We start from the raw sequence: 27,983 nt of genomic DNA on the forward strand, positions 1-27,983 counted from the left end.
CCCCCCCCCCCCCCCCATATTACATGGAATATTCAGTCAAAATCCCTAGAAAGTTCCCGTAATGTTAATATGGCGGATCTTTTGCAAATAAACGTAAACATAATAGAATAAAAAATAATTGTAACTTATTTCAACTCTCAAAATTATCCTTGAACCAAACAAAGAATCTTTCGGTCCTTCTAATACTTTTAAGATATTTATTTTGACACGAAGGGGGTCCAAGAAGCTTTGTGCCAAATAGAAATGTGTTAGGCTGCAACCGCACTGCAGAAATAATCCAGTTTGACACCCCTTTAACTGCTGTGGCTCAGTCCTAGGAAATCCTGGGAATTGTAGTTTTGTGAGACATTTAACCTTCTCTCTCAGCAAATTCTGGTGTGATTTCATAGCACTGGGCCATGGCAGTTAAAACGGTATGAAACTGGATTGTCTATGGAGTGAAGATGCAGCCTGAGTTGGGTCCAAGACACACTGCAGAAATAATCCAGTTCAAGACCACTTTAGCTGCCCTGGCTCATTGCTAGGGAACCCTGGGAATTGTAGGCGGGTTACAGACCGCCATTAAAGTACGCGCAGAGCGCGAACTAGGGTTAGGAAGGGGTGGTGCTTCCACACCTCCTAACCCTAGTACGCACTCTGCGTGCACAAAATGGCAGCGGCCGTTCCACACGGCCGCCGCCATGATGGCATCACGAACACACCACCTCCAAACGAGGCGGCGCGGACGTGACACCATCACTCCGTGTGAGGGCGCTTAACGCGCCCTTTCCGCAGAGCAGGAAGGAGCTCCGAAACGGAGCTCCTTCCTGGTTTGCGTCGCTGGGCGCAGCCTTCAGACGGCTGTGCCCAGCTACACAAGGGAGAAAGGGGCCAAGCGGCCCCTTTCTCCTCCTCCCCGCCACTGCGGGGTGTCCTTGGGGCTTGAAGCCCCAAAGGACAAAACCCTTGCCAGGCTGCGGAAGTGGCCCTTTGCCGCTTCCCTGTGGCCCGGAAAGCGGCGGATCGGGGCCTCAGCGGCTGCCGTTCTATCCACTGAGGCCCCGATACACGGGGGAAAGGCGTGCCTACAGGCCGCCCCAAAGGGGCGGTCTGTAATGTGCCGTAGTTTTGTGAGAGAGAACTCTGGTGCCACAATAAACTACAATTCCCATCAGGGACATAGCTAGGATTTTAGGAAGTGGGGGTCCAGACTAAGTGCCACCATTATAATAGGGCTTGGATGCGGCGGCGCAGCAGCACACCATTCATTTTCTAATGTAAGGGGGTCTGGACCCCAAGAAGCCCCCCCCCCCCCGGCTACGTCCCTGTTCCCAGGCATCTGAGGATACCTTAAGTCTAGGAAAGCTCATGCTGCCAACTTTTCTTTCAGTGAGTCTCAAAGGTGCTACAAGAGCTATCTCTCTATCATCATCACCATTATTATTATCGTTATTAAATCCAAATGCAGCCTAAGTAGTGGACTGAAACTGGCAACACTAATATACTGTAGACTCATTCTCTGGGGCTGTGATCTGGAAGCATGGAGGCAATTCCCTTGTCAAACCAGGGAATCCTGGGAATTGTAGTTTGTTGTGACATGTATGTGTGTGTATATATATGTATGTGTGTGTGTATATATATATGTTTATATGTTTGTGTGTGTGTATATATATATATATGTATATGTATATTTTGTGTGTGTGTGTGTGTGTGTACCTTGAAGTATGAAGAATAGCCAAGACAATCCGACAAGAAAGAGGGCACAGCAGGCAGGCAATTGGGAAGCCAGCCACAGGCACAGCAAGCCAAGCCAAGCCAAGCCAAGCCTCCCTCCCTCCTCCTTGCAGCAACAGGCTGCAACCCAGAGCCACAACACAAGCGAGCCAAGCAGCAGCAGCAGCAGCAGCAGGTGCCTCCCTGGCCTCCGCCCTGGCTGAGCTTTTCCTGAGGGAGGGGGCAACCGGCTGAGCTTTTCCAGAGGGCAGGGTCGACCAGTCTCCTATTTCTGATCGGCTCAAAACTGTTTGTGTGACTCCAAATGATTGGTTGCTCTGTAGCCTCACTCTCAGAGTCAGGGCCACTGTTGCCAACTCCGGGAGTTTCTCCCGGAAATTGGAATTTTTCAGGGCTGGAGCGGAAATGTGCAAAAGTCCCTGAATCTTCATGGAATAGAGCCAGACACGGAAATCACACAGAAAGCACTCAAAAATCCCGATTTCTGTGTAAAAGTCACGAAATTGGCAACAGTGCAATCTTGATCTTCTATTGCCATCCCTACAAAGCAGCTTCTGCTGCTGCTCTGAAAACAGTCTGAACTTGTGTGAGGCAATGTCCCATGGCCTATGAGGAATGGCTTAGCAGCTGGGTATGTTTAGAGTAGAGAAGCTTGAGAGGTGACATGATAGCCCTGCTTAAACATTTGAAGGGGTGTCATCTTGAGAATGGAGCGAGCTTTTTTTCTGCTGCTCCAGAGACCAGGACATGGAGCAATGGTTGCAAACTACAGAGAAAGAGATTCCACCTCAACATTAGGAAGACCTTCCTGATGCTAAGAGGTGTTCAGCAGTGGAATAGGCTGCCTTGGAGAGTGGCGGAGTCTCCTTCTTCGGAGGTTTTTCAACAGAGGCTGGATGGCCATCTGTCGGGAGTGCTTTGAGTGTGTCTTCCTACCTGGCAGGGGGTTGGCCCTTAAGGTTTGTTCTGTCTCTGTGATTCTATGTGTTTCTTGAAATGAAGAGTTTGTTCTTGGTATAGAAGGGGAGTGGAAACAGATAAAGAGAACAGAGGAGGGCTATTTAAAAGACTTGAGTTCATTTTCAAATCATTTTGGGTTATGTGAATGCTGTCTCGTGGGTTTCTTGGAAATCAAAAATCCCTTTGGGATTTGCTTTGGACTGTGATCAATGTCTGTGTAATAGGAAAGAAAAGCATTTGCTCTGTATGGAAGACAACCTTGATCCTCCTCCTTTTTTGTCCTTTTCTTTTTGAGGCTGTGTCTACATTGCAGAACTAAAGAATTTGGCACTGCTTTAACTGCCATGGCAGGGGGTTGGACTGGATGGCCCTTATGGTCTCTTCCAACTCTATGATTCTATGCTCAATGCTACGGAATGCTGGGAGTTGTACTTTTGTGAGTCTTTGAGCCTCCTCTGTCAGAGAACTTTGATATCACAACACACTACAAATCCCAGGATTCCACAGGATGGAGCCATGGCCGTGAAAGCAGTGTCAAACTGCATTAATTCTGCAGCGCTGAGGCAGCCCAAGGTTACAAAGGTGGGATGCAAACATAGCTAACAACAGTGACGATAACGTTTCAGTTTTGCATTGTTATGTACTGATATGCTGGAGAACAGAATTGGATTGGCGAGATGTTTTTCATTTGGATTTCCTTAGTATGTTTCTAGTCATCTTTCTTTAAAGCAAATGCTTTTGTAGAGCAGGCAGGATGCTTCCAGTCATTAACAACCTAAAAAAACTAACTTCTCTTCTCTTTTTCTCCCTCTTCTTTTGTTGCAGTTGATTCAGCTTGAGGCTGTTTCTGGCCCTCAGTTTTAATATGTGATGCCCCAGCATCGTTAACATACAGACCTTCCTAATCTTAGGTGTGTATTGCCTGGTTTTCAATGCACGCTTTCCAAAATTGCATGAGGGAATCGCATGCCTTTGAATGCTGTTTTGAGGATTGTGCCATCTTCAGAGGGAAATAAAGCATTTGTTTTACCTGACCTATTCCATGAACTGACAGTTCGATTCAAACATGATGCTCCCTTAGTCCTTCATCTTTAAGACTAGATAGGTACATGGCATCGCAGCGGTACGCACTGCAGACTGTTCGGGTTCCACATTTTCTTGTTTTTCAGCACAGAATTCATGTTTCAACTCAAAGTTCAGATTTGTGAGACTAGTTTGCTTTTCACAGTATGTTTCTAGCTCTCATTATTGGTAAAAAAAAATGCTTACGTAAAAGCTGCTTTTAGGGACTCCCCAGAAGGTTGAAGGACAGGAGTAAAATGGCAGATCTCACTCTTACTCAGGCTTTTGGCATTTTAAATTAAATGTTCTATAGAGCAGCATATTTTTTAAAAAGATACATAATTTTCCCAGTTTTCCTGCCCTTTTTCAATATTGAGACTCAAGGAGGCTTACAAATGGAAAGGAAATGCAGATTAAAATACATAGAAAAAATCAGTAAATATATACACATGTTATATCTGCAGTGTAATTTCAACAGGATGTAGAATTAAAAGTATTTCAAAAACTATTCCAAAATCAATTTCGTTTTATCTACACATGGTGGTAAAATTTGCAGATGGAAGCCTAGCTTAACTACCGTACATGAATTGATATTATTAGTAGATAATACATTGAAGCGTTTGTCAGCCATTGTTTTGCAGAAAGAAACAGGGGACCAACTTTGGCCCCAACTCCAATACTATCCCCCACTCATCTTTCCTTTTCTCCACATACCACACATACTCGACTATAAGTCGATCTCATGTATAAGTCGAGGGCAAATTTGGGGACCAAAATTATGGATTTTGCTATGACCTGTGGTTAAATCGAGGGTAAAATTTAGAGACACATAGCATAGGATCTAAAGAATGAAGCAAAGCAAAACAATGTCAATTTCAATTTCGGGCTATGGCAAGCTATTTTTGGGCAATGGGAAGTCAGTGCGAACGCAATTCGAATTCACGTAAATTCGCTGAGCTAGTGAATTCACATGAATGCGTTCTGGCTCCACTTTCTTTTCATTCAAAATTAAGAGAAATTCCTCCCATGTGATGAACTCCTTTGTGGTCCCTCTCAAGGATGAGTGGGGAAACAAGGCAGTCTAAGGCACTAGGTGCTTTTGATGCCTATATGCATTTTGAAAGCATTTGCACAAAGATGTTGTCAAAATATCAAGCCACTTTGGGCGTGCAGTTAGAAATGCCTGCGTGGCTGATGAAAAGTGTCTCTGTGCAGCACACAGTGACACACTCCCACCCCTCACTTCTTAGCAAAACCCAACATTTTTGCGACTAAGAAATAAACCCAGCCATCCTGGAATGGAATCCCTTGGTCCTGTTCATTGTTGGACATCACTTTATTGTCTAGACATCCTGGCTCAATTGCTCCTTTTGAATTTCCTGGGCACCACCAAATGGACATACAGAGAGAAATGAAAGAGGTGATGCTCTTGTTTTGCTTCTTGAAAATGGGAATTCTTAGAATGCTCCTCTAATAGCTACCTTGATTTAAAAAAAGATCTAGAAGTGCTGTTTCATGTAAGTCTCAAATCATTCCTGAATCCTTCCCGAGCGCATAAGAGATCCTCCATGAGGAGGTGAGAAGCGTTCCCACTTTCCCTCCCCCTGCTTTGTTCCTAACCTCCTTAAACTGGAAACTGCCACAATAGGTTTAATTCACTCAAGTGAACAAGGATAGTAGAGTCGGTAGGTTTAGTTTCCCATTGGCCCTGGAAGTTGGCTGGGAAGAGGGGTGGAGGAGGGGGAGGAGGAGGAGGTGGGAGAGCAAGCAGCTTCAGTTTTTTAAATGGGTGATGGAGCAGAAAGATCCAGGATTCCTCTTGGATAGCCAGCCATAACCCATCTCTCGCTCTCTCTGTGCCTCACATCTACAGAGCTATGCAAGCTTTAAAAATACTTTACAGTTTAGAATATATAAAGCTCTTTCAAGGGTCTTATCGTTCTTCTTGGCTTTACTTTGTGAACAAAGATTCAGGAAGGACTCATCTATGCTTTCTACAAACGCATTGATGATGTTGGATGTATCCTTCGAGCCTATGCAATGGATTTTTCTGGTGGAGAACATCGTGCACAGAACTGGCCTCACCCTTTAAACCAGAGGTTCATCCTCGAGTCATAGGTTTGATTAGAGTTTCCTTCTCTTAGATGGTTGACCTTACAGGGTTAGATGAGCACCATCTGCCCGGGTTTGGCGCTCTTGGTCAGACCCTTTGGTTGTGACCTGTCTGGCATGGGAGGCCCTACCGGTAGCTATTATACCACCGCCAGCATAGCTCACAACTTCATTAGGGTACGCAAGCCTCTCCCCCACACAGTCAGAGAATAGTTGGAGGGGAATAGGAGGCCGGAAGATGACAGTTCAGGAGGGAGAAGCCTCTTCCTTCAGGCTATCCCTGGTGGAGCTGGGTCTGTGTGATCACTCCCTCTCAGGCCAGAAGATGACAGTTATGGAGGGAGTAGTCTCTTCTTCCAGGCTAGCCCTGGTGGAGCTGGGTCTTATTGTAAGATGTTGCAAAAGAGGGAAAGGGTAAAAGGGTGGACCACAGATGCAGATGAATTCTGTTGGAAAGAAAGGGGGGGAAGAGAAGAAGGATGTGGAGAAACTGGAGCATTGTCCAAAGGAGGGTGACTAAAATGGTGAAGGGCCTGGAAACCATGCCCTATGAGGAAAGACTTAGGGAGCTGGGGATGTTTAGCCTGGAGAAGAGAAGGTTAAGAGGTGATATGATAGCCTTGTTTAAATATTTGAAGGGATTTCATATTGAGGAGGGAGCAAGCTTGTTTTGTGCTGCTCCAGAGAACAGGACCCGGAACAATGGATGCAAGCTCCAGGAGTAGAGATTCCCTCTCAACATTCAGAGGAACTTCTTCACAGCAAGGGCTGTTCGACAGTGGAACACACTTCCTCAGATATTAGTGGAGTATCCCTCCTTGAAAGTCTTTAAGCAGAGGCTGGATGGCCATCTGTTGGGGATGCTTTAATTGAGATTTCCTGCATGACAGAATGGGGTTGGACTGGATGGACCTTGCTGTCTCTTCCAATTCTGCTATTCTATGATTCCCCCGACCTATGCAGATAAGAGATTTTCATAAGGGCTGATGGAAGAGAGGACATCATTCCCTCTAAAGACATTTTATTTTGGCATGCGGGAAGGGAGAATATCTTAGGGTTCACATTTAAGAGCTTAGGATTTGAGTTTCTGAGCTTGGAAAGTCACTTTTGTGATGATGCACAAAAGAAGCTGAGGGTCAAAGCTTCGTGCAAATAAGTATCCTTGGACTGTAAGGCCAATGACACAAAAGACTGTAGAAAACTAGGTGGAACAACTCAGACTCCTTGGAGGCTCTGGGGACAGATGAGTGCTCATTCCTAAAATGGTATGGAACAAAATATAGCCTCTGATACATAGCAGTATGTGGATTGTAATTGTTGTTAACTGCCATCAAGTTGACTTCAACTTATGGCAACCCTATGGATGAGATACGTTTAAGTTAACATGTCTTGCAGACTTAGGGCCATTGTGCCTTCCCTAACTGACTCTATCCATCTGGAGTGCAGTCTTCTTTTTTCCCTACTTTATCAAGCTTTATTGCAATTGTAGCATGAATGACAGATAGAGCACTGGTGGGCTTTTGCCAGGGATGTCTATGTGATCAAACACCACCGTTCAAGTTTGTTAAAGCAAAGCAGGCTTTACCTAGGGCTGCAGCAATCCCCCGATATTTGGTTGAAAATTTGATATTGGTGTCCAGGTTTTTGAGATACTCGGCTTTGTTAAAAGCTAGTGCCTTGAGGGGAAATAAACTGTCTCTTCAGAATTGCAATGCCACTGGCATTTAGTCATATGAAAGCATTTCTTGCCTGGGTTGAATTTCATATAGCTGCAGGGTTGCATTACAAATACAGGATCCAGCCTGGTATGGGTTTGGAAATTTGTGAATCTGTGTTGGTTTTCCCACATAAATTTTGGCTAGGGATGGCTTGAAAAGTTTGTGCTTTTCAGCTTACTTCATTATCTTTAATCTTCAGGAATGCAGCAGTAGTGAACAGGAGGCCAGATAACCATCCTCTGTGTGGATTCTGAGAAAATAAAACCGAGTAATGCAAACACTGTAAAAACAAGTTTATATAAAATGGAGAAGAGCACTGAATCTTGAAGTCCAAAACCTTTATTCTTTGTCCTGGGGGAAAATGTAAAGAAGAACTTGACAAGGATCTGTACAGTATATTTTCATTGAGCTTCACCCCCTGTCTTGGCCTCACAAGGTATCTGTGCTGTGTGTGTGTGATCATTTGCTGAAACAAGAATGGCACAATGTGTGCAGATTTGAGAACAGAGCTCCCAGGGGACAGCATTTGTGTATTTATGAGCCTCTGTGCAACCACTGGGGCTAGAAACTTGATTGCTCTAAAATAATAATAATAATAATAATAATAATAATAATAATAATAATAATAATAATAATAATTTTTATTTATATCCCGCCTTTCCAATTGCATGATCAAGGCGGCTGATCAAGGAGCAGAATGCCAGTAGTTTGAAGGTTGCAGCAGAGTTGTCCAATGATACCTGCTAGACCCCTTGAATGAGATAGTAGATGCATCAAGCAGCACATATGTATGCTGACCCAGCTGCAAAAGGGTTCATAATGCTCTCACAAGCTGCTGGCCTCACTCGGATTGATGTTTCAGCCTTCTTCTGTGGGGCTTTCCCCACACACTGAGTGCAGCTCCTTGTTTTCCTTGAACCACCATATAGTTCCACCACATGTGTCTCATAATCCAGAAATGGGTGCTGGAGCTGGAGCCTATCAGAACGCCCCCTCTTTTTATAGCTTCAGAGAAAAGAAGCCCAATGAAAAGCCCCCAGAGCTCCCTGAACGGATGTTCTGTCCTTTGGGAGAAGCGGTTTCAGTTTGTAGTGACTTTGTGCATCTCCAAGGTCAATGTGAAGTTAATTTCCACAGAGCTCATAGATACTGGTGAGGATAATGTACCATTCCCTTCTACAGGCTCCTGGCATCCCTTTGAAGAGGGAGCACAACAGAATACTTATCTGGTTTCTCATCTTTTCACTCCCAAAATCTTTGGTGCTCAGCAAAGCTCCTGCATTTTTTACAGATGTTGACCATGGTATCTTTTGCTTATCTGCACTTAGTAGCAAGCTGCTGCATGAACTGCCTTTTGCATTGTGTGACAATTCTTACTGATTAGCTTGTGTATGCAAATGATCTGCTAATGAGATGTGAGAGAGCATGCCAAAATGGTTCCTACCTAGAGCAAGGTTAACTTGCCACTGAACGCTGTTGATTTGTCTTTTCTAAGGAAGCTGTCAGTACCACTGCATCTAGAATTTACTTTCTATCATCATCAATAGCAAGGCATACTGCTAACATTAAAAAATCGCAATTAGAAACACTTATAATGGCTTTTTAAATATTCTTCAGTTTTAAACTGTTTATAATACAAATGCAAACCCTGCTTCTGAATGCTATTTTTAGTGGAAAGGTGAGATAAAAAAGCAGTAAATAATTCCGATCTTTATAAGGTATTCAGGGGCCCATATAGACAGGCCAAAATAAAGCTGCTTCGGGTCACTTTGGAGGTATGCTATTTAAATGATGCATGCGTCCTAAAAAGCCAGAAGCTGCACCAAAGCCACATTCCAGTCCTAAGGACTGAAGCACAGCTTTGGCACATCTTCTGGCCTCTTAAGATGTGTGTGTCATTTAAACAGCATACCTCCAAAGTGACCTGAAGCAGCTTTATTTTGGCCTGTCTGTTTGGGCCCCAGATAGACATCAATTTGACTCAGTATGTTTCAGTTGTGATGCTAGTGGCAAGGGATGAGGAGCTAAGCATGGACATTAAAGCCCATTCCTCATTTCATCTAGCCCTTTGGCTTCTGAGATTTTCAGCAGTATTTGAGCATATATATATTTTTTGCAGTCACAAGGGCTAGAAACACGACTTACAGTAATAATTATCAGCTATTAAGATTCTCAGAAAGTTTAAAAGTGTCTTTTTAGGGGAGGTAGCATCTTTGCTTGGTGTGAGAGTGGAACCACGGAACATGGGGAACTATATTCCACATGTTTTGACTTTTCTCCAGTCTGTCTGCTGTGTTCTGTTATTTATCACCTTGATGGGACTTTGTTATCATGATGTGTGACATGTTTGTAATTTCTGTGTTAATAATTATCTTCGCAGTAAGACGGGTCAATTTGTGTTTCGTTAGTAATTCTAGCAAATATTTTAAGGAACAGATAGTTGTGATGAAGTTAGGTCTTCCTCAAACTAGTGTCCTCCAGATTTGTTGGATTACAACCCCACCATCACCCCCATATTGGGAGAGTAATGGAGTTACAGTATAACAATTCTCATTTAAATACATACAGTACTTAACTATGTCAGATTTAAGGCTTTCTACAGACATCACTTGGATACCAAACCTCAAATAGATCTCACTTGTAGACTTAGGGCAGGATAGCGTGGGTGAACCCTGTGGTATCCCGCCCACAGTTCTGACCCATTTCTGTCCCCAGGCTGGCACAGCAATAGACTATGTGCTGCCACACTGTGGAGCCACCACTGCCGTGCGCCCCCTTACCTGCTTGTTCTCCGTTCCCTCTGAAGGTCCTCACTGTGGGCCATAAGAGCAGGAACAGGGTGCCTGGCTTTACCCACATGACCAGGCACCCCCTCCCAATGTCATAGGGGCCTTCAGAAGGAAAGAGGCAGTGGTGGCTGGTACAGGGGTGAGCGCACATGCAGTCTGCCAGCTGTCGCCACAAAGTTTCCAGGACACTCTACCACAAACATACTGGCCTTTTTAGACAGTGTTAAGAGCTTTTTGAGCCAGGGTTGGGCCAGAACCATGGGATCAGTATCTGTCTGGCTGATCCCCACCCAGTGTTATTGGCCTGCACTGTCCGTATAGGATGATGCCAGGACAGGGGGAACATGGGCCTTTGGGCCCATGTGTTCAGACCCATAGACAAGCATAGCTGTTAAGACTTATGCCTTTTTCTCACTTTGTCCCCAAGTGCCATATCACAGCAAGCCTTAGTCAGTCCTGAAATTCTTCTTGGATGACTAGATGAGGTGTCAATGCCAGGCTGGCCTCAGATCTAGCCATGCCCCTATTCAGTGAACTCAAAGTGCAGCTTACTCAAAGCAAGCCAAGTTATTTTGGCACCTTACTTTGGCACATGAAGTAACAAATTCCAAGAGCAGCCTCCCTCTCTGGCAGTCAGAATAAACAGATCACACAACTAACAATTTACTGCTTTTCCCCAACATCCTAAATCTGCTGCCTGAGGTGGCTGCTTCCCTGGGCCAGTCCTATCCCAGGGCTAGCAGACCTTTCAGAAGGAGCATTTGCAAACTGGGAAGAGTTAACTCAGATCTGCCTGTGCGATTCAAAGCAAAAGACACCATATGTGAATAAAAAAAGTATAGAAATAATTGATCTGCCACAGAGAGGGGGAAAAAAAAAGAAAGCGAACAAAACGCGAGACTAATATCGTCTTAAAAATACATTATTGTTTGCATAGCGAAATTACTTTCCTGAAAAGTATGAACATCTCTTGTCAGACACAAGTTTAAACAAAAAAGTTACCCAACGAGTTAAATCTAAATTCGGTTCAAGGTGGTGTGCATATCTGAGGGGGCGGTGGGAGGAAATGGTGTAATGCTGATGGTGCCAAAAAAAAGGTATGAAAAATTGTATTCTAAAATTGGGGGGGGGGATTGTTTTGGGGCACAAGTGTTATGTAGCGGAATAATTAACCTATTTTTTTAACTCCTGACCTTTGACCTGTGCCCTCCCCACCCTTTACCTAAAACCCTTGTCATTTCTCCGTATCAGTTAACAGGCAAGACAGTTTGAGCGCAGTCATGGATGACTATGATATCAGGTCTGCTGCCAGCATTTTGGCATCCGTTAAAGAGCAAGAGGCTCGTTTTGAGCGGCTCACCCGGGCCCTTGAAGAAGAGCGGCGCAATGTCTCCCTGCAACTCGAACGCGCCAATCAGCCCTCGGACCGAGTGAGCATGTGCAACATTGGCAGCGGCCAGCCCCTGGCAACTGCCTGGCAGCAACTGGTCCTGCAGGTAAACAGCCTGCGCCCTGTACTTGTTACTCTACATTGCACATCATCCCTCTAAGTGTGTGTGTTTGTGTGTATGTGTGTGTAGAGTTGCAGATGTTTATGAGCACTGAAAAAGAGTTGATCACAATATTTCACCCTTCCTTCAAAGATCTCAGGGAAACAGCCATGGTGTTTTTCCTCATTTATCACACTGCCATCTTCAGTCCTGACCTCCACACAGAGGACTATCAGAGCATGGAAAAGTTGTTGTTTTGGACTACAACTCACCTAATCCCCAGCCAGCATGGGCATGATGATACCAGACTTGGTGTGTGTAGGGCTGGAGGACGTTAGAAGCAAGAACTTGGAAATGCTGGTGATTTGATCCTATTGGGGGGGAGTGTGTGGATTTGGGACATAATGTTGAATGTGGATATTTTAATGTGTTGTGAGCCGCTTTGTCTCGTCACAGAAAAGGGAGATAAAATAAGTTTTATTTATTTATTATTTATTTAATTTAGGCCCATCTGCATGCAAAATGTCTTCTCTGCCATTTAGTTATAGCTCTTTGCCAGCTGGGATGGTTTTCTGTTTATAGAGCTTTTAGGCATCCAGATATCCAGTCACACAGCTGAAGTCTAAAGTGATACAGTCCCTCCTACCCTCTCATTCTGCTGTGTCCAGGGCAGTGGATCTCTTCATTTGGTCCTCCAGATGTTTCAAGCATCATCACCCAGAAGCCCCAATGAGTATAGCCAATGGTCCTTCTGAATGTTGAAGTCCAAAACACCTGGAAGACCAAAAGATCGAGAAGCACTGGAGTCCTTACTCAACTTTTCCTGTCTCCTAAGATGCAATCATGCATTATCCACACATACAGAAGCCTGATGTTATAGACTTAATGGATAGAAGTTTGGATTTTTAAAAATTAATTTCTGTTTCTCGGGATTCTGAAACCTGAGCAGTAGCATATTCTGTGGATATGCCATGTAAAAATCACATCACCTAGTATAGCAGTCCTGGATATAGCTGAATGTAGTGTGTCCCCCAACTGACATGATGGCCCTGAATGAGTGACTTAGCTTTCATAGTATCGGTCGAGTGGTGGATCTTACATTTCTGGTCTGCTCAGATAGACATCTGATGGCAAGGAAAAGTAGAGAATTAGATACTAGGCATGGCGAAGTGGTTTTCCAAGTTGTTGAAAAAGAAGTGAAAGATGGGAAAGGATTCCCCGAAGGTGCATTTTTGTATGAGGAGATGGAATCAGGAGGTGAAATGCTTTAGCCATAGTCTATCTAGAAAGAAGAAATGACCAACTCAGTTCAAGGTAAGTGGACCTGAGGAGAGCTAAGGTACCATACTAAAGAGCTTGTAGTGGTATAGATAAAATGGAAGTGAGTTCACCAAGACTGTGTCTTAATACTTGTCTTTTTCTTGTTCTATCATAACAGTAACTTGACATATTAAATCTTATGCCATCTGTCACCTGAGTTTATGGAGCATGTTTGTTGACACAGCAGTCTTCTGATGGTGGTCTATTACTGTTTTTATTCATGTTCAGTTTATTATGGAAATTTCTCATTGGGTTAGTTGATTCTATATCAGATGCCATCCTATACCTTATGGTGGAAAGCCGTTGTCTGATGCCTCTGCCTGGTTTTGTACACTACTGTTTCTCTCTCTGCATGGAATATTTACCATTTATTTTGCTTGCATTTGAAAAATGGCACAAGTGTTCTGCGTTGTTGAAACCAACTGCGGAAATAGTATTGGGCGGTGTCTGCCATGGCTTACTGTGCTACTTGTATATTACTTTCTGGAAAGAACGCAACCTGCCCCAGTCTTGAAATTTATGTGTGAACCTCCTCTCAGTGTACCTTCATTGGGGAAGGTATGCTACCTGACAACAAAAGAGAGAGCCTTCTCTGTAGAGATGCAGAATATCTACTAGTGCTGACTTTATCATGTTTTCAGAGAGAGGTTGATTTTTTAAAACATTTGCTTAGTTGAATATAAGTTGAATTATGTTGGTCACTAAGGCCTGTTACAGACTGCCAAAATAAAGCTGCTTCAGGTCTCTTTGAAGATATGCTATTTAAATGATGCATGGGTCCTAAGAGTCCGGAGGTCACGCCAAAGTCACACTCCATTCCTAAGCACTGGAGTGCAGCTTTGGTGCAGCTTCCGGATTCCTAGGATGCATGCATCATTTAAATAGCATACCTCCAAAGAGACCTGAAGCAGCTTTATTTTGGCAGTCTGTAACAGGCCTTAGTTCGTTTTCCTGTCTCTCAGTATATTATTATTTTGTGTGTGGCTTATTTTGATTATACTCTTTGTATCCACAAGCAAGGATGGTCTACAAATATTTTTAATGAACAGTTAATAACATGATGTTGATTCCAGTGCAGAGGAGGGGTAGATGATCGATTCTGCTGATATCTTTAGTGCCTTGTTGTGTTTCACAGTTGAATGTACAAGAATACATGGCTGGATATGACTTTTGACAACCCTAAGGCAAAACTATAACAGAGTTTTGTTTTGTTTTTTGCAAGATTTATTCAGAGGGGTTTTTGCCTTCCTTTGAAGCTGAAAGAGAGTGACCTAGCCAGGGCTATCCAATAGGTTTCCAATGGCTGAGTGGGGATTTGAACCATGTTCTCCTGAGTTGTAGTCCAGTGCTCAAAGCACTACACCACGCTGACTCACAAAATACAATAAAATGAAATAAGAAAAAATAAATAAATTAAAGATCTAGTCTTGTTCTCTAGAACAGTAGGGAGCAAAGCTTGGGAACATATTTTTCAGGAGTCACGTATAGGACGGTGTTGTGTTTTTACTCTATTGATAGACAATACAGTGGGCCCTTGTTATACGCTGGGTTTGGTTCCAAGATCCCCCGTGGAGAACAAAATCCGTGGATGCTCAAGTCATATTAAATATAATGACATAGCAAAATGGTGTCCCTTATAAAAAATGGAAAATCAAGGTTTGATATTTGAAATTTATCCTTTTTTGGAACATTTTCAAACTGTGGATGCTTGAATCCGTGTATTAAAAAAGCCATGTACTGTATAAGAAGGGCTGACTGTACTGGGTTCCTGATGTTCCAGTGGAATTATGTTTGATGTGACCAAAATTTTGCCTGTGGTTTTACCTCTTAAGGATTTTTTTCTCCCTGCAAAAGCTGTATGTCAGGGATACCCTTCTCAGTCTTTGAGATAATAGGATGAAATCAACATGGGCATCTATGAGGGCACTCAAATGCTGTGGCAACATAAACTTACTGTTCTTGACCCACTGGCCAGACTAGCCTTCCTTAATCTAGTTTTTCTCTTTGGGTGACTGCATTGGGAGCTGAGGACATTTTTGATTCCCCTGCTATACACAATGTTTTTTTTAGGGGGGTGACGCCTTTGTTTTTTTCAGAGAACTGAGTGATTTGGGGAAAACAGTGGAGCAATTTGGGCTCCTTTTTGGTGATTTTTGACCCCGCAACAGCTTGGAAAAATTGGGAAGTTGCAAATTGTATCCAATAAGAAAGGTGTGTGGATTGCAGAGCTTGGTTTCTTGTTTGTTTGCTTCCTCTGGTAACAGTTATTTCTTTTCCATCTTTGCTGGACTGGTGATACCTAAGTGACAGATCATACTGGAAACCTTTTTGTTGATTTGTTTGTTTCATGCTTGCTGTGTAACAAAGTAAACACATCCATATGATGGTTTTGTGGAGCCTACAGGACTGAGAGGATGGTATGAAAGACGTTGTAAGAGATTGGAACTCAGAAGTATTGCCTAACTGGGTAACAACAAACAATGGAATGTTTCAGGGAAATTAGAGAAGCTATTCATGATAACTGAGTCCAGTCATACAACAGACAGACATTTTACAGAACGTTTTTGGGGGGTGGGATTCAGTGTTATTAGGGTACAAGGCTTCTACGTTCTCAATCATGGACAACATCTGTACTGCAGCAAGAATGCAGTTTGACACTGCTTTAACTGCCATGGCTCCATCCTATGGAATCATGGGATGTGTTGTTTGTTGTGGCACCAGAGTTCTCTGGCAGAGAAAGGTAAGTATTGCACAAAACCACAGATCCCAGAATTCCATAGCATTGGGCCATGGCAGTTAGAGTGGTGTCACACTGCATTATTTCTGCAGTGCAGATGCAGCCTTATAGTTATGAATGGTGGGGACAGGGTTAGCTTTTCTTCTCCTTGCCATCCTCTTGTGAAGAGAAGCAGAAGCGGAAAATTGCCATAGCTGGGATGGGAAAATATCAATGCAAAAGCAAGGACAAGAACGCAAGTGTGGACCCAAATCCATTGCATCCTGGTTTTTAGATATCAATGGACCAAAAGGGAAACAGTGCTGTATCCAATCTCGTTGTTTCTACATGTTTTAGTAGGGCTCTACCTTTCCTTGGGATGTGTGGTGCTTAGATTTATGCCTCTAGTGAGTTGGATTACAGTACTATGGCTTATGGGGTTTGCCTTTCAGGCTGTATGAGGCCAAACATATAAAGCCAGTATACAGAGTCAGACCCTTGGTCTCTCTAGCTCAGTGATGTGGCCCTCCATGTGTTTTGGACTTCATCTCCCAGAAGCCTCAGCCACTTTGGCCAATAGTCTGGGATTCTGGGAGCTGAAGTCCAAAACACCTGGGGGGCCAGCATTTTGATATCACTGATCTAGCTCAATGCTGACTGTGAAGTCAAAGGCTTTCATGGCCGGCATTTATAGTTTTTGGTGGGTTTTTCGGGCAATGTGACTGTGTTCTAGAAGAGTTTCTTCCTGATGTTTCGCCAGCATCTGTGGCTGGCATCTTCAGAGAACACTCTTCTAGAACATGGCCAAGTAGCCCCCCCCCCCCAAATAAACACCCAAAACTAGCAATGCTGACTCAGATATTTGCTGAGCAGAGGTTGAGGAACCTGGGACTCTGAGGATGAATCTGGCCCTCTGTTCTGAGATGGCTATACCTCCTGCCCCAAGATAGGGCTCTACCTTTCCCTGGGATGTGTGGTGCTTAGAGTTATGTCTCTGAGGTGCGTTACACATGTGCCGAAAGTACATGCCGAGCACGTACTAGGGTTAGAAAGGGGCGTCCTTTCCGGACGCCCCTAACCCTAGTACGCGCTTGGCACGTACAAAATGGTGGCACCCGTTCTACATGGGCCTAGCGCCCGCACTTCACACAGCAGAAGTGACGCCGCCAGTGCGCCTTTTGTGCTTTGAGGCGCCATTTCCGCGGCGCAAAAAGAAGCCGCATTTTTCAGCTTCATTTTGTTTTATCCGGGAATTGCGCAGTTTGGCCGCTGCAGTTCCCAGACGCAGCAACCAGCGGTGCCGGCAGACCGCCCTTTTTGGGTGGTCTGTAAAGCGCCTGAGTTGGATTACAATAGTATGGCTTACGGGGTTTGCCTTTAAAAAATAATTAACGAACTAAAACTAAACTAAAAATGCCCCGTGTTGTTTTGTGGCCAGGTGAATCCTTTTAAAGCAGTAACCTATTAAAGTAAACCCTGGAGGGTGCAGAGGACATTTTGGAGTATTTTTATAATCCCAACAGATTTTTTTTTTTAGGTGGGGCACAGTAGGGAACGTTGGCTTTCTGTGGACGGATGAGATTTGTGAGTGTACAGCTCCTGGATCTCAATGGCACCCACCCCAGTCTTTACAGACTGGGGGCTGTAGTGCCTTGGTTTTCCAGTTTGGAGAGTTTTTTCCCCAGCCTTCCCTGGAGACGCCAAGAATGGAAGCTAGGATTCTTGGCTTGCAGAACGTATGTTCTTCCCCCGAGCTCTGCCTTGGGGCTGTAAATGTCCCTTGTGAGTTGGGTCTGGGCTCCGTGAACGACTGCCTTGTCACGGGGGTTGCAAAGGCTCCTTTTGGCGCTCATTTTTCACATTCGGCTGTTTTGCCCCCTCCTTGTGTGAATTTATTCCCACGTCGGCGAGAATTTATTCCTTCAGCTGCCTATTTTAAGATATCATTTGCGAATTCACGTTTAGGTAGCAACGTCTCCCGTGGCAAAGCGCTGTCGTATGAAAAAGAAGAGCTGAGCAGCTCAGAATGGTTCAGAAACCCCTGAATGAAAAAAGACTGCCTTGAATCCTAGTGGTAGCTCCAACTAGACCTGGCCGAGTCAACGGGATTTTTGCGAATGTTGGCGGCCGTTCAGCGCCTGCCCCTCCAAATGAAACTTTAAGTCACCTGAAGCTCACTCTGGTTTCAGAAACCAGTAACAAGAAAGCATTCTTGTTTTTTAAAAATTCAGTTTCCTTTCCTACAACAAGTGGTGGGGACACACAGTGTTTCAGAGAATTGTGGTACCTAAAGACACACTCCTCTGGCTTGCCAAGGGACTCCAGATCCCTTACAAAGGGCCTTGCCTTTGGAGGCAAGATGCAGCCTCTGAGCCGCATGGTTTTCACCACTGTCACCCCAGTTATTAGCACAGGTTTGAGGCTGCAAGCACAGAATCCAGCTGACCACAAACTGCTTTGTCTTCGGCCACTGGAAGGTCCCAAAGCTCCAGGTGCATCCCTTGTCAAGTGTTTAATACAGGAGACATGAAGGCAAGAGAAATGGTCTTGCAAAGCCTCCTCCTTCCCTTGGAGCTTATCATATGCTTGATGCAATTTGCACATGATAGCCCCAAAAAAGTGGGATCATTTTCTAGGAGAGGCCAAGAGAGTGGATGCAGAAGGGGGCAGAGAAAAGGAAGGCTCAAAGAAGGGAGCATTCCTGTTCTCAAAAGAAACAGTGATCTCTGTGACCTAAAGGGCGACTAAAATGGTGAAGGGTCTGGAAACCATGCCCTATGAGGAAAGACTTAGGGAGCTGGGGATGTTTAGCCTGGAGAAGAGAAGGTTAAGAAGTGATATGACAGCCCAATACTTGAAGGGATGTTAAACTGAGGAGGGAGCAAGCTTGTTTTCTGCTGCTCCAGAGACTAGGACCCAGAGCAATGGATGCAAGCTCCAGGAAAGGAGATTCCAGCTCAACATGAGGAGAACCTCCTGACAGTAAGGGCTGTCACACAGTAAACACACTCCTTCCTCGGAGGGTGATAGACCCCCCAGCAAGGAAGGTGTTTAAACAGAGGCTGGATGGCCATCTCTCAGGGATGCTTTGATCCTTATTTGCGGTTTTGATCAATCCGTTCTCTCTAGGAATCTCTGGCTCCTCCAGCATGATTTTATGATCAACCTCTGACCATAAAGTTGCCCTGGAGGACCTGGAGATTCCTAGGGAGGTGTTCCCTCAGGGCAAAAGAACGGTGTTTAATTTGACGTGTGCTTTTCCCACATTGACGGGGGTCCTTCAGTCAGCCCTCTCCCTGGGGAATGTGGGGGGGGGGCTCCTGGGCTTGGTGGCAAAAGCTGTTAAGCAACCCCAACACAGAGCAGGAGGAGCCAGCCCTGTCCTTCGTTCCGAGAGCCTGGAGGAGGGTGCCTCCTCCCTCAGAGAGGGCCAGAGGCGAGAGGCTGGGCCCAGAAAGTGGGGGGAAGGAGGGAGCCCTTGGGGCTGGGGCTGAGGGAGGCCGCTTGGCCGGGGCCTTTCCTTCTTCCCGCCCTCCCTCCCTCAGGAGCAGGAGGCGGCGGCGAAGTCAGGCTTCTTCTTCTTCTTCGGCTGCTGCTTGTTCTTGTTCTTCTCGTCCTTCCTCCTCAGGGGCCGCCCTTCGTCCTCGTCCCCGGGCTCCAGCCAAGGGGCGGGGAAGGAACTCCAAGCCCCGAGGGAAGCCTCGCCTCCTCGGCCTCCATGCCGGCCGAACTCGCCCAGGTGAGTTTGGGGCTTTGCTAGTTGTCGGGGGACTCGGCTCTCGCTTCGCCGCCGCCCTTTTGCCTTCGCCGCCCCGACCTGGCTTCCCCTTCCGCCTGTAGAATCCCGGGAGTTGTAGTTTGTGGAGGGTGCTTTGGGGACCCAGCTGCTGTGCTCTCCATGTTGCCGAACTGGAGCAGGCTGACGCCGCCTGCTGCGACGGGCCCCCTGGCTCCAGCTTGAAGAATCCTGGGAGTTGTAGTTTGCCGAGGGTGCTGCTTGGGGAGGAGCCACGACTGCAGACGCCACTTTGGAACTGACCCGCCACCCCCAGGTCTAGCCGAAAGGACCCTGGGATGTGTAGTATGGTGTGTGTTGGGGACCCAGCTGGCGTCCACATTGCAGAACTGAAGCGGGTTGAGGCCACCTGCAACAGCTCCCTTAGCTCTAGCCTATGGGATCGTGGGATTTGTAGTTTGGTGCGTGTGTGTGTGTGTGTTGGGGACCCAGCTGGTGTCCACGTTGCAGAACTGAAGCAGTCTGACACCACTTTGGAGTGCTACCCTTGGAATCCTGAGATTTGTAGTTTGATGGGGGTTATCCAGCTGATGTCCACACTGCAGAACTGAAGCAGATTGATACCACCCAGAACTCTACCCCAGCTCTATCCTACGGAACCCTGGGATTTGTAGTTTGGGGGAGACCCCACTGGTATCCAGACTCCAGAACTGAAGTGAGTTGGTACCACTTTGGAACTCCCCCCCAGGTCCAACCTACAGAGCCCTGGGATTTGTAGTTCGGTGGCAAGGCTTACCCAACCTAGAATGTCTGAAAGTGCTGGGGCCACAATACCTACAAATCCCAGGACTCCACAGGAGGGAGCCAGGATAGTGGAAATGGTGTCAAACTGCTTTAATTCTGCGGTGTGAATACACCAGAGAGAGAGAGAGAGAGAGAGAGAGGTGGATGCCTCTGAGGATGGGCCTCTTCTTCCTCAGAACAGACGTCCCTCCACATTTACAGCTTTGACTTTTGCGGAGTTGATTGTTCGTGGATTTTATTACTATGTCCCCTCTAGGAATCTCCAGGTCCTCCGCTGCAACTCTATGGTCAACGTTAACCAAATGTTGCACTGGAGGCCCTAGAGATTCCTAGAGAGGCCCCTCCCTCCGCTAGGCCTTTGTAGCTCCTCCAGCGCAATTCTGTGGTCAATCTCTGGCAGAGGTTGACCACAGAGTTGCGCTGGAGGAAGACCTAGAGATTGCCAGAGAAGTGATCTCTCAGCTAAAAACAGTGGTTTTGTGATTTGCGGTTTTCTAACATTCACAGGGGTCCTGTGCCCCTAACCCCAGGGAATGTGGAGGGAGGAGTCTATATTCAACCCTAGTATCTGTTATTTTATTGGTGTGTATTGCGGGGGTCTACACTTACACATACTCCTTTCTGGCTGGAGTGCATCCTCCTTCGTATTTCCTCATGGAGTGTTGCAACCTGTGGATGTTGTCAGGAGCTGAAAGTATTTCCTCATTCCTTTTATTGCTTTCTCTGACCTAAAACCGTGCATGCATGCCATCAGCTGTTAAGAAATACAAAGTTAGCAACCAAAATCTGTCCTTTTGGATATTTTTCTCCCAAGAAGGAGAAACTGCGTGCATAACCCCAGAGACAAGGAGTACAGTTGTCCCTCCATGTTTGCAAGTTTGACTGTTACAGATTCAATTATTTGCAATTTTGATGAATATATGTTCTCTCTAGGAATCTCTTGGTCCTCCAGCACAACTCTGCCAGAAGGTGACTATAGAGTTGTGCTGGAGAACCTAGAAGTTCCTAGAGAAAGCACTTGTCTAGGCATTTGCAGGTCCTCCAGGATGACTCTATGATCAACATCTAACAGATGTTGACCACAGAGTTGCACTGGAGGACCTGTAAATTCTTAGAGAGGTGTTCTCTTAGGTAAAAAGAATAGTGGTTTTTAATGTGGTTTTTCCGCATTCACCCCTAACCCCAGTGAATGTGAAGGGACCACTGTAGACTGTTAAGAAGAATATTCAGGACAAACGTAACACCCCAAAGTCTTAGTCTTTTATTTTTATGTGTGTGTGGTGGTGGGGCGGAGAGTTGACCATAGAGGAAGGTATACATTGGGGAATTATTGTTGTCTTAAGTGTTGGCTGTCAGTTTTCCCATGACACTCTTTATTTTTCAGGGTCAGACTAAGAGAGATGGGTGTCACACCTTCAATTGGACTGTCAGGCATTTAGGGGAAGACAGATGTCTGTTTTGCTTCCTGGGCTCTTTTTGGGATGGCACATGAGACAAGATTAATCGAGGCAATTTTTAAAGTCTGAATTCCTCGCATGTTTAGAACTATAGATGAATGTAAGAGGGGCCTTCCTTATAAGGACACGGGTGGCTCCTGAATGTGATGCTGTCAAAGACATTTATTGTACAACAGGAGAGGTTTCCCAGGCCGGGGAGTGATTATAAACCCCCTTCCTCCAGTTCACACACGCTGGCAGATTGCACCCAATTGCCAGCGTAAGGCAGAGAATACGAACTCCATAACCATTTTAGTCGAACATCTAGAAATGTAAAGCCTGAAGGTTAAAAAGGATGTGGCATGGGACATCCAGGACTGGATCTTTTGGTGGATGCGTGCTTAACTCTTACTTCCCGAACTCTTTCCCCAATTGAATCCTCTCCCACCCTTTCCAGAGTTGTTCTTACTCACTGAGAAAAACCAAACAAGCACAACCCCATCTTACAAGCAGTTGCAAATGGGAGAGAGGCACGGTTTTGATTTGGAAAAAGTGAGAGCCTCTTCCCCACCCCCCACATCAAACTTTGAGTTCCCCTAAACCAACTTTACAAGTTTTTTCTTCTTTGAAGCTAGAAAATAAGATTACAAAGTTCCTACTGTGGATCTGTTTTGACTTTCAGGCTTTGACCTTTTAGGTGCACGCTTAATTTGTTTTGATTTGTTTATGTGAAACGTGTGTACCTTTCTTTTCCATAAATAAAAGGCAATTTTAAAAATCTTACATTTGTTTCTTACCTTTCTGCCATCCCTGGGATGGAGACCATCTTCAGGTCTTCCATCTAGCTGCAAAAGGGGACCTGCATAGATTCAGACAAACTTTCCACTTCATATGCCTTTTGGTCATGGCCTCTAAATGAGTAAAGTAGGGTTTAGGGACCTGCTATGATTCTCTAGATGTTTCTGGGTTACACCTCCTATCATCCCCAGCCATCAGCCTTGGGAATGAGATGGTGGGAAATGTAGTCCCACCACATCTACAGGTTCCCTAGCCTCATGTACCAAAGGCAATACACTACAAGAAATGCAGCAGATTAAAATAGCAAGGTCACAGATCTCTCTGTGAAAAGCCTTGGGGTGTTAAAAGATCTTAATCTGACATGAAAAGGCCAGCAATGGTTGTACTTCATGAATCTCTCTGGGAGTTTCATACATGTTCACTCTCCATATGCCCAGCCTCTTAAAGGTTAGGTGGGGTCATATGGGAGAAGAGGTCCTTCATATCCAGGGCTCAGGTCTCAGGTGATGGCTTTATCTGTTATGTTCGGAGAGGCCCTTGTGCTCTTGCGTTACTCGAAGGAACTATCTATAGGTGGGCTCACAGTCTCAGCACTTGTGACACACCTGGAGTAGCATCCACTTTATGTTAGTAGGAGCAGTCTCAAAGTTCCCTTGTGAATGTCGAACAAAAGCCTTTACGCTGGAATTGGACAGCATGCTGGCCAGTGGGACATGGACTTGAGTTTTTAGAACTGAAAATGTAAATCAAAGAGGAAACCACTGGAAAACAATTGGTAGTGTTTGGAATTAATGCCTCCATGCTTGAGAAGTAAGGGGAAACCAGCACTTTAGCTAGTCTTGTGCTTCTCACCAAATTATACCCAGCTGGCACAGTTGGCAGTTCTTGTTCCAACAGAATTAAGACAGCTCTATAGAGTTAGCATGAAATTAGGAATTGTTTTATTCAAAGGGTGAGAAAAGGGGCATGTGCATGGCTAAGCTATTTATAGGCAAGCCACCTGGATCAAATGAAAGTGTTATTTGCTTTCCATGGCCTTTCGTTTAAGTCATACCATACAGCAAGTGAAGTAACTCAATAGACTGGGAAGTACAAATTAATCCAACCTGACTTGCGGCTTTGTCTGCACCATCTTTACAACATACACTATCATCTCTCCTCACCAAGCATTTTAATGGCATAGTTCTTTTTCATTTTACATTTGCAAACCATTGTGTCTGACCAACAATTCACTTTGTGCAATACATTAAAATACACGCAAGCAATCTGAGTCTACGAATGCCTGGATGCCATACAAGGAGAGTTTTATTGTGGCCATCAGAAGAGTCCTTATAGATCAAGCGAACAGTTTGTCTAAGGCACCCGCCCTGTTCCCCACAGTGACCATAACACAAGCAAAGAGTGGAGGCGAGCCTTCTCCCTTGATATTTCTTCCCCAGTGGGATTCAGTGGTGCAAGGCAGATTTGCAACAATATCCTGCAGCATGGTCTCATCTCCTGACAGGTGTGTTTCTTTACAGGGTCCCAGGCAGTAATTCTTTCCAGTCTAGGAACTCTACAACCCACAACAATCCATGGCTACTGTTCATGCCAAGTCTTCACTGATCTGTTTGTCTTCAGAGCTGTATTAGACTGTTTCAGCATAAAATTGAAATTGGGTGGGGTATTCTGTTGCTTATGGGAAAGGAAGAAACCGTGTTCTCTTACCTTCTTTTGAGAGTCAATCTCTGGTTATTATACAGGCTGAAAGAAACCGTCCATTTGTAGAGTTTTAGCACCCTATCCATCTAGAAGGCCCAGGGTGTGTTGCAACTATTAACAACCAAATAAAAGCAGGCGAGCAATAAATAATCCTCATGAAAGCCACATTCTGGATGCAAAGAAGCCTATCTTCTCATTCTTTTCCTACCTAGAAGTACCATAAAAAGAAAACCAGTCCCAACAATGACTTGTAATTTTCCTAGAAGCGATAATGACTTGTGGCTGTACTCCAGCTGCCAGGACTGGATTGTGGCAGTGGTGCAGGTTTGTAGGTGGAGAGGGAAGCACCAACAGATACCAGGTCACTTCTTTATTGTGGCCTTCTAGCCACGACATCGCCACAATAAACCTAGAGCTGTGTCAGGTGTTTGCAGTGACGGCTAAAATTCCAACATTGGGGTAAGATGGCTCACAACTATATAATAAAATATCATAGTAAAACAACAAGAAACTGTATCATATTAAAACAGCAACTGAATTAAAAGGAACTTAATAAGGCCATCACATTTTTAAAAACCAAAAACTTCAGCAGCCCAAACTAAAGGCCCCTTCCATAGCAGCCAGTGACTTGCTAAATGCCTGCCTGGAGGCGCTTGGCATTATGAAGGAATAGCTGGGTTCATCTCTTACAGCAAAAACATCAGTGGCCCCTTATAAATTGGCAAATATATGTGGAGACATTTTTCATCCAGTAGCCACAATCCCTCAGTATGCATACAGTGGAGCATCTGAGGAAGTAGACTGAAGTTCATGAAAGCTCATGCTGCCAACTTCTTTCTTTCAGTGAATCAGTGTCAAAGGTGCTATGAGATCTCTCTACATACTTGATTCTACAGACTAACAGGGCTATGTATATCTTTGAATTCTAACACAGTCGCTCAGTGTAACTTGTTGGTGGCCACAACCCAATGAAGAGCAGAACTGGAAGCAAAAGCGGATGGAGCTGGAACTATGCTCTCTCATCCTGCACACACTTTCTGTGATTCGTGTTCTGTTTCTCTATATCTTTCTCTCACACACTTTGCATTCATCAATCATCCATTCAGCTCACACTCCTCCTCTGTCTGAAGCATAGGCATCTATCCACACAGTCCCTTTTCTGTCTCTTTCATACAGTCATGCACATCTATTGTGCACCTATTGCTTCCCAGATGCCATTCTCTCCTTGGCCTGTCCCCCTGTAGCAGCAAAAGGCTCTCATTGGTGGGAAGTGGTTGGGGAAGGGTTGTAGTTGACAGAGAGGGAGGGAGGGCATCATTGCCTTTTTCCTAGCTGTACAGCCCCCCCCCCCCCAACACCAGCCCTCTAATAATCCCAGTGCCAAAAAATAATCTAATTGCTCTTTCCAGTTTTGTTCCTCACACTTGTCTCTACAGTCTCCTACAGAGGCACCCATGGAGGGTGCTATCTAACAAATAAAGCCAATGGAGGAGGTGAAAGGGGGATTTCCTATCTCAGAAGCAACATTTTGAACCATAGTGCATGGGGAAAAAACTCATTGACTTCTCCAATAGGCTTTCCCATTGCAAGAAGCTCTGTCATACAGGTCGGAAGCATAGCAATTCCTGATTATGTTTGTGTGGCTGCTGACTATAAGAAAAAAGATAAAGGTTTCTCCTTAGACATGATTGTCAAGTTGTGTCCGACTGTAGGGGCGGTGCTCATCTCTGTTACTAAGTCAAAGAGCCAGTGTTGTCAAAGATAACTCTGTGATCATGTGGCCAGCATGACTGCACAGGACGCTATTACACTCCCACTGAAGTGGTGCCTATTTATCTACAGTACTTGCACTTTTACATGCTTGTGAACTGCTAGGTTGGCAGAAGTTGGGACTAGTAACAGGAGCCCACTCCATCACATGGTGCTTGGGCCTCGAACTGCCAACCTGGTGGTTTTCTGAGTCAGCCTCTTAACCACCAAGCCACCACGTCTTGATTTAGCATATTATTACCACTTCAAAGCTCAGCAATAGTTTGCACAAAAGCTTGCTCTTCTGTGCCGAGCCAAGCTGTGTGTGGTGGGAGTTCTAGAAACTCTGCTGTAGCTGGATCTGGTTGGAGAGTAGCTGGATCAAAACTGAGGCAGGTCCCAATGAGAGCCAACGTGGTGTAGAGGTTTGAGGGTTGGACTAGGTGACCAGGGTTCCAAATCCCTGAATGCAGCATAAACAATGTTTAATATGTTACTTCCAAGCTAAGCTGGAATATAAATAAATGTTTTCATGTAAATAAATATATATTTATATAGATATGCACATAAATAGATGTTTTAACAGGAAAAGTAGCAAGAGCAGAGTTGGGATAGTGTTGTGCTCAGTAACAATAGATCATAGAAGAAAAAGCAGAACCTGAGTTTTTAATGGAAATCTAGAGTCCTACCCAACTCCGGAAAGGGTTTAGGTGTTCCCGACAGCCTTACTAACAGCCTCAACAGACTGGTGATAAATGCCAGCCTGGGGGCAGAGTGTAGTGTGGCATCCACACGTTGCTTACCCCGCCACTGCCCTCATGCCGCTGTCATGCCGTGTGCCTGACTGCATGACGGGTGGCATCACAGCGCTCCTCTGGCACTGCATCCAGATGACCCAGTGCCAAATTAGTGCCGAAAAGCTGTGGCAGTGGTAGCTATGGTGCCCTTTTCGCAGCTCCTTTTTGCACTGCAAAAAGGCCAGATTGGGGCCTTTCCCTAAATTATCAATCTGACAACATGTTCCAGGGTTCCATCATAATACACACTTACCTGGAAGTTAGTCTTCTTGGAGTCAGAGGGGCTCACTTTTCACTAAACAGAGTGGAGGCCTGTGTATTCTGCCATATGTTACTGCAGTGTTCTAACTGGAGGTGCTATGCAAAAAGAAAATTAAGTTGATTCACAATATGGCTGGCAGATCTAAAAATATACCATCAATAATGTACAACTTGCCACTTTGTTTTGAGAATCAGTTCAAAGTATGATCTTTAAATCCCACATGACTCTGGACCCTCTGCTTGAGAAGAATCACCTGCATTCCTATGAAGGTGCCTGACCCTTAAGCTAATGAGCTGTGCCCTTTCCTCAGTGCCAAATGGTTGAGAGGAGGCATGAGGAACAGAGCTTTTGCAGTGGTGGCACTAAGACACTGCTTGGATGATGGGCAATCTGCTGGTCTCCATATAAAAGTCAGTCCCCAATATTCTCTTGAGCTGACAAGAGAAGTCAGGGTGACCCTATGCAGAGAAAAGCAGCCTTAGTTTTCATTGGCTGGGATCACTGCCGATGTAATAGTTGGTTTATTTATTTGTTTGTTTGTTTACGGTATTTATACCCCAATTTATATTTATACCCCAAATTGTTCTTTCCAGCTTGAACTGGAGTAATATGGGATTTATTTTGCTCCAATGTTAAGCCTCTTGGGTCCAGTTCCCTTCCGTTTCAGCCGTGTGCATCACCTGCCCAGGTGAGTTCCGAAATGGAGCAAGGCTGTTTCTTTACACACGTGTGGACAAGTCCTTTGGCCCAGTTTATATATTCAGTAGCATTACATGATAACATTTTTACTGGACTATACTATTTTGTTAGATAGGTTTTC

General features: G+C 45.0%; 1 protein-coding gene across 11 annotated transcripts in view; it reads left to right on the plus strand.

Annotated features, from left to right (window-relative positions):
* The window catches only part of ARVCF (ARVCF delta catenin family member), a 640,643-nt gene that overhangs the window by 297,740 nt on the left and 314,920 nt on the right, over positions 1 to 27,983 (plus strand). For 8 of the 11 annotated variants that reach the window (XM_042441597.1, XM_042441594.1, XM_042441603.1 and 5 more), the window contains exons 4-5: positions 3,499 to 3,584; positions 11,606 to 11,850. The exons of 1 other annotated variant lie outside the window; for it this stretch is intronic. In XM_042441597.1, the coding sequence (XP_042297531.1) occupies positions 11,635 to 11,850 (216 nt within the window). In that variant the 5' untranslated portion in view covers positions 3,499 to 3,584; positions 11,606 to 11,634. Of the gene's footprint in view, positions 1 to 3,498; positions 3,585 to 11,605; positions 11,851 to 19,420; positions 19,620 to 27,983 lie in introns of those variants that run through there. 2 more of the 11 variants (XM_042441595.1, XM_042441604.1) reach the window with 2 other exon arrangements.

Source organism: Sceloporus undulatus, chromosome 10, assembly GCF_019175285.1.
Source record: "Sceloporus undulatus isolate JIND9_A2432 ecotype Alabama chromosome 10, SceUnd_v1.1, whole genome shotgun sequence".
NCBI classification, from domain to species: domain Eukaryota; kingdom Metazoa; phylum Chordata; class Lepidosauria; order Squamata; family Phrynosomatidae; genus Sceloporus; species Sceloporus undulatus.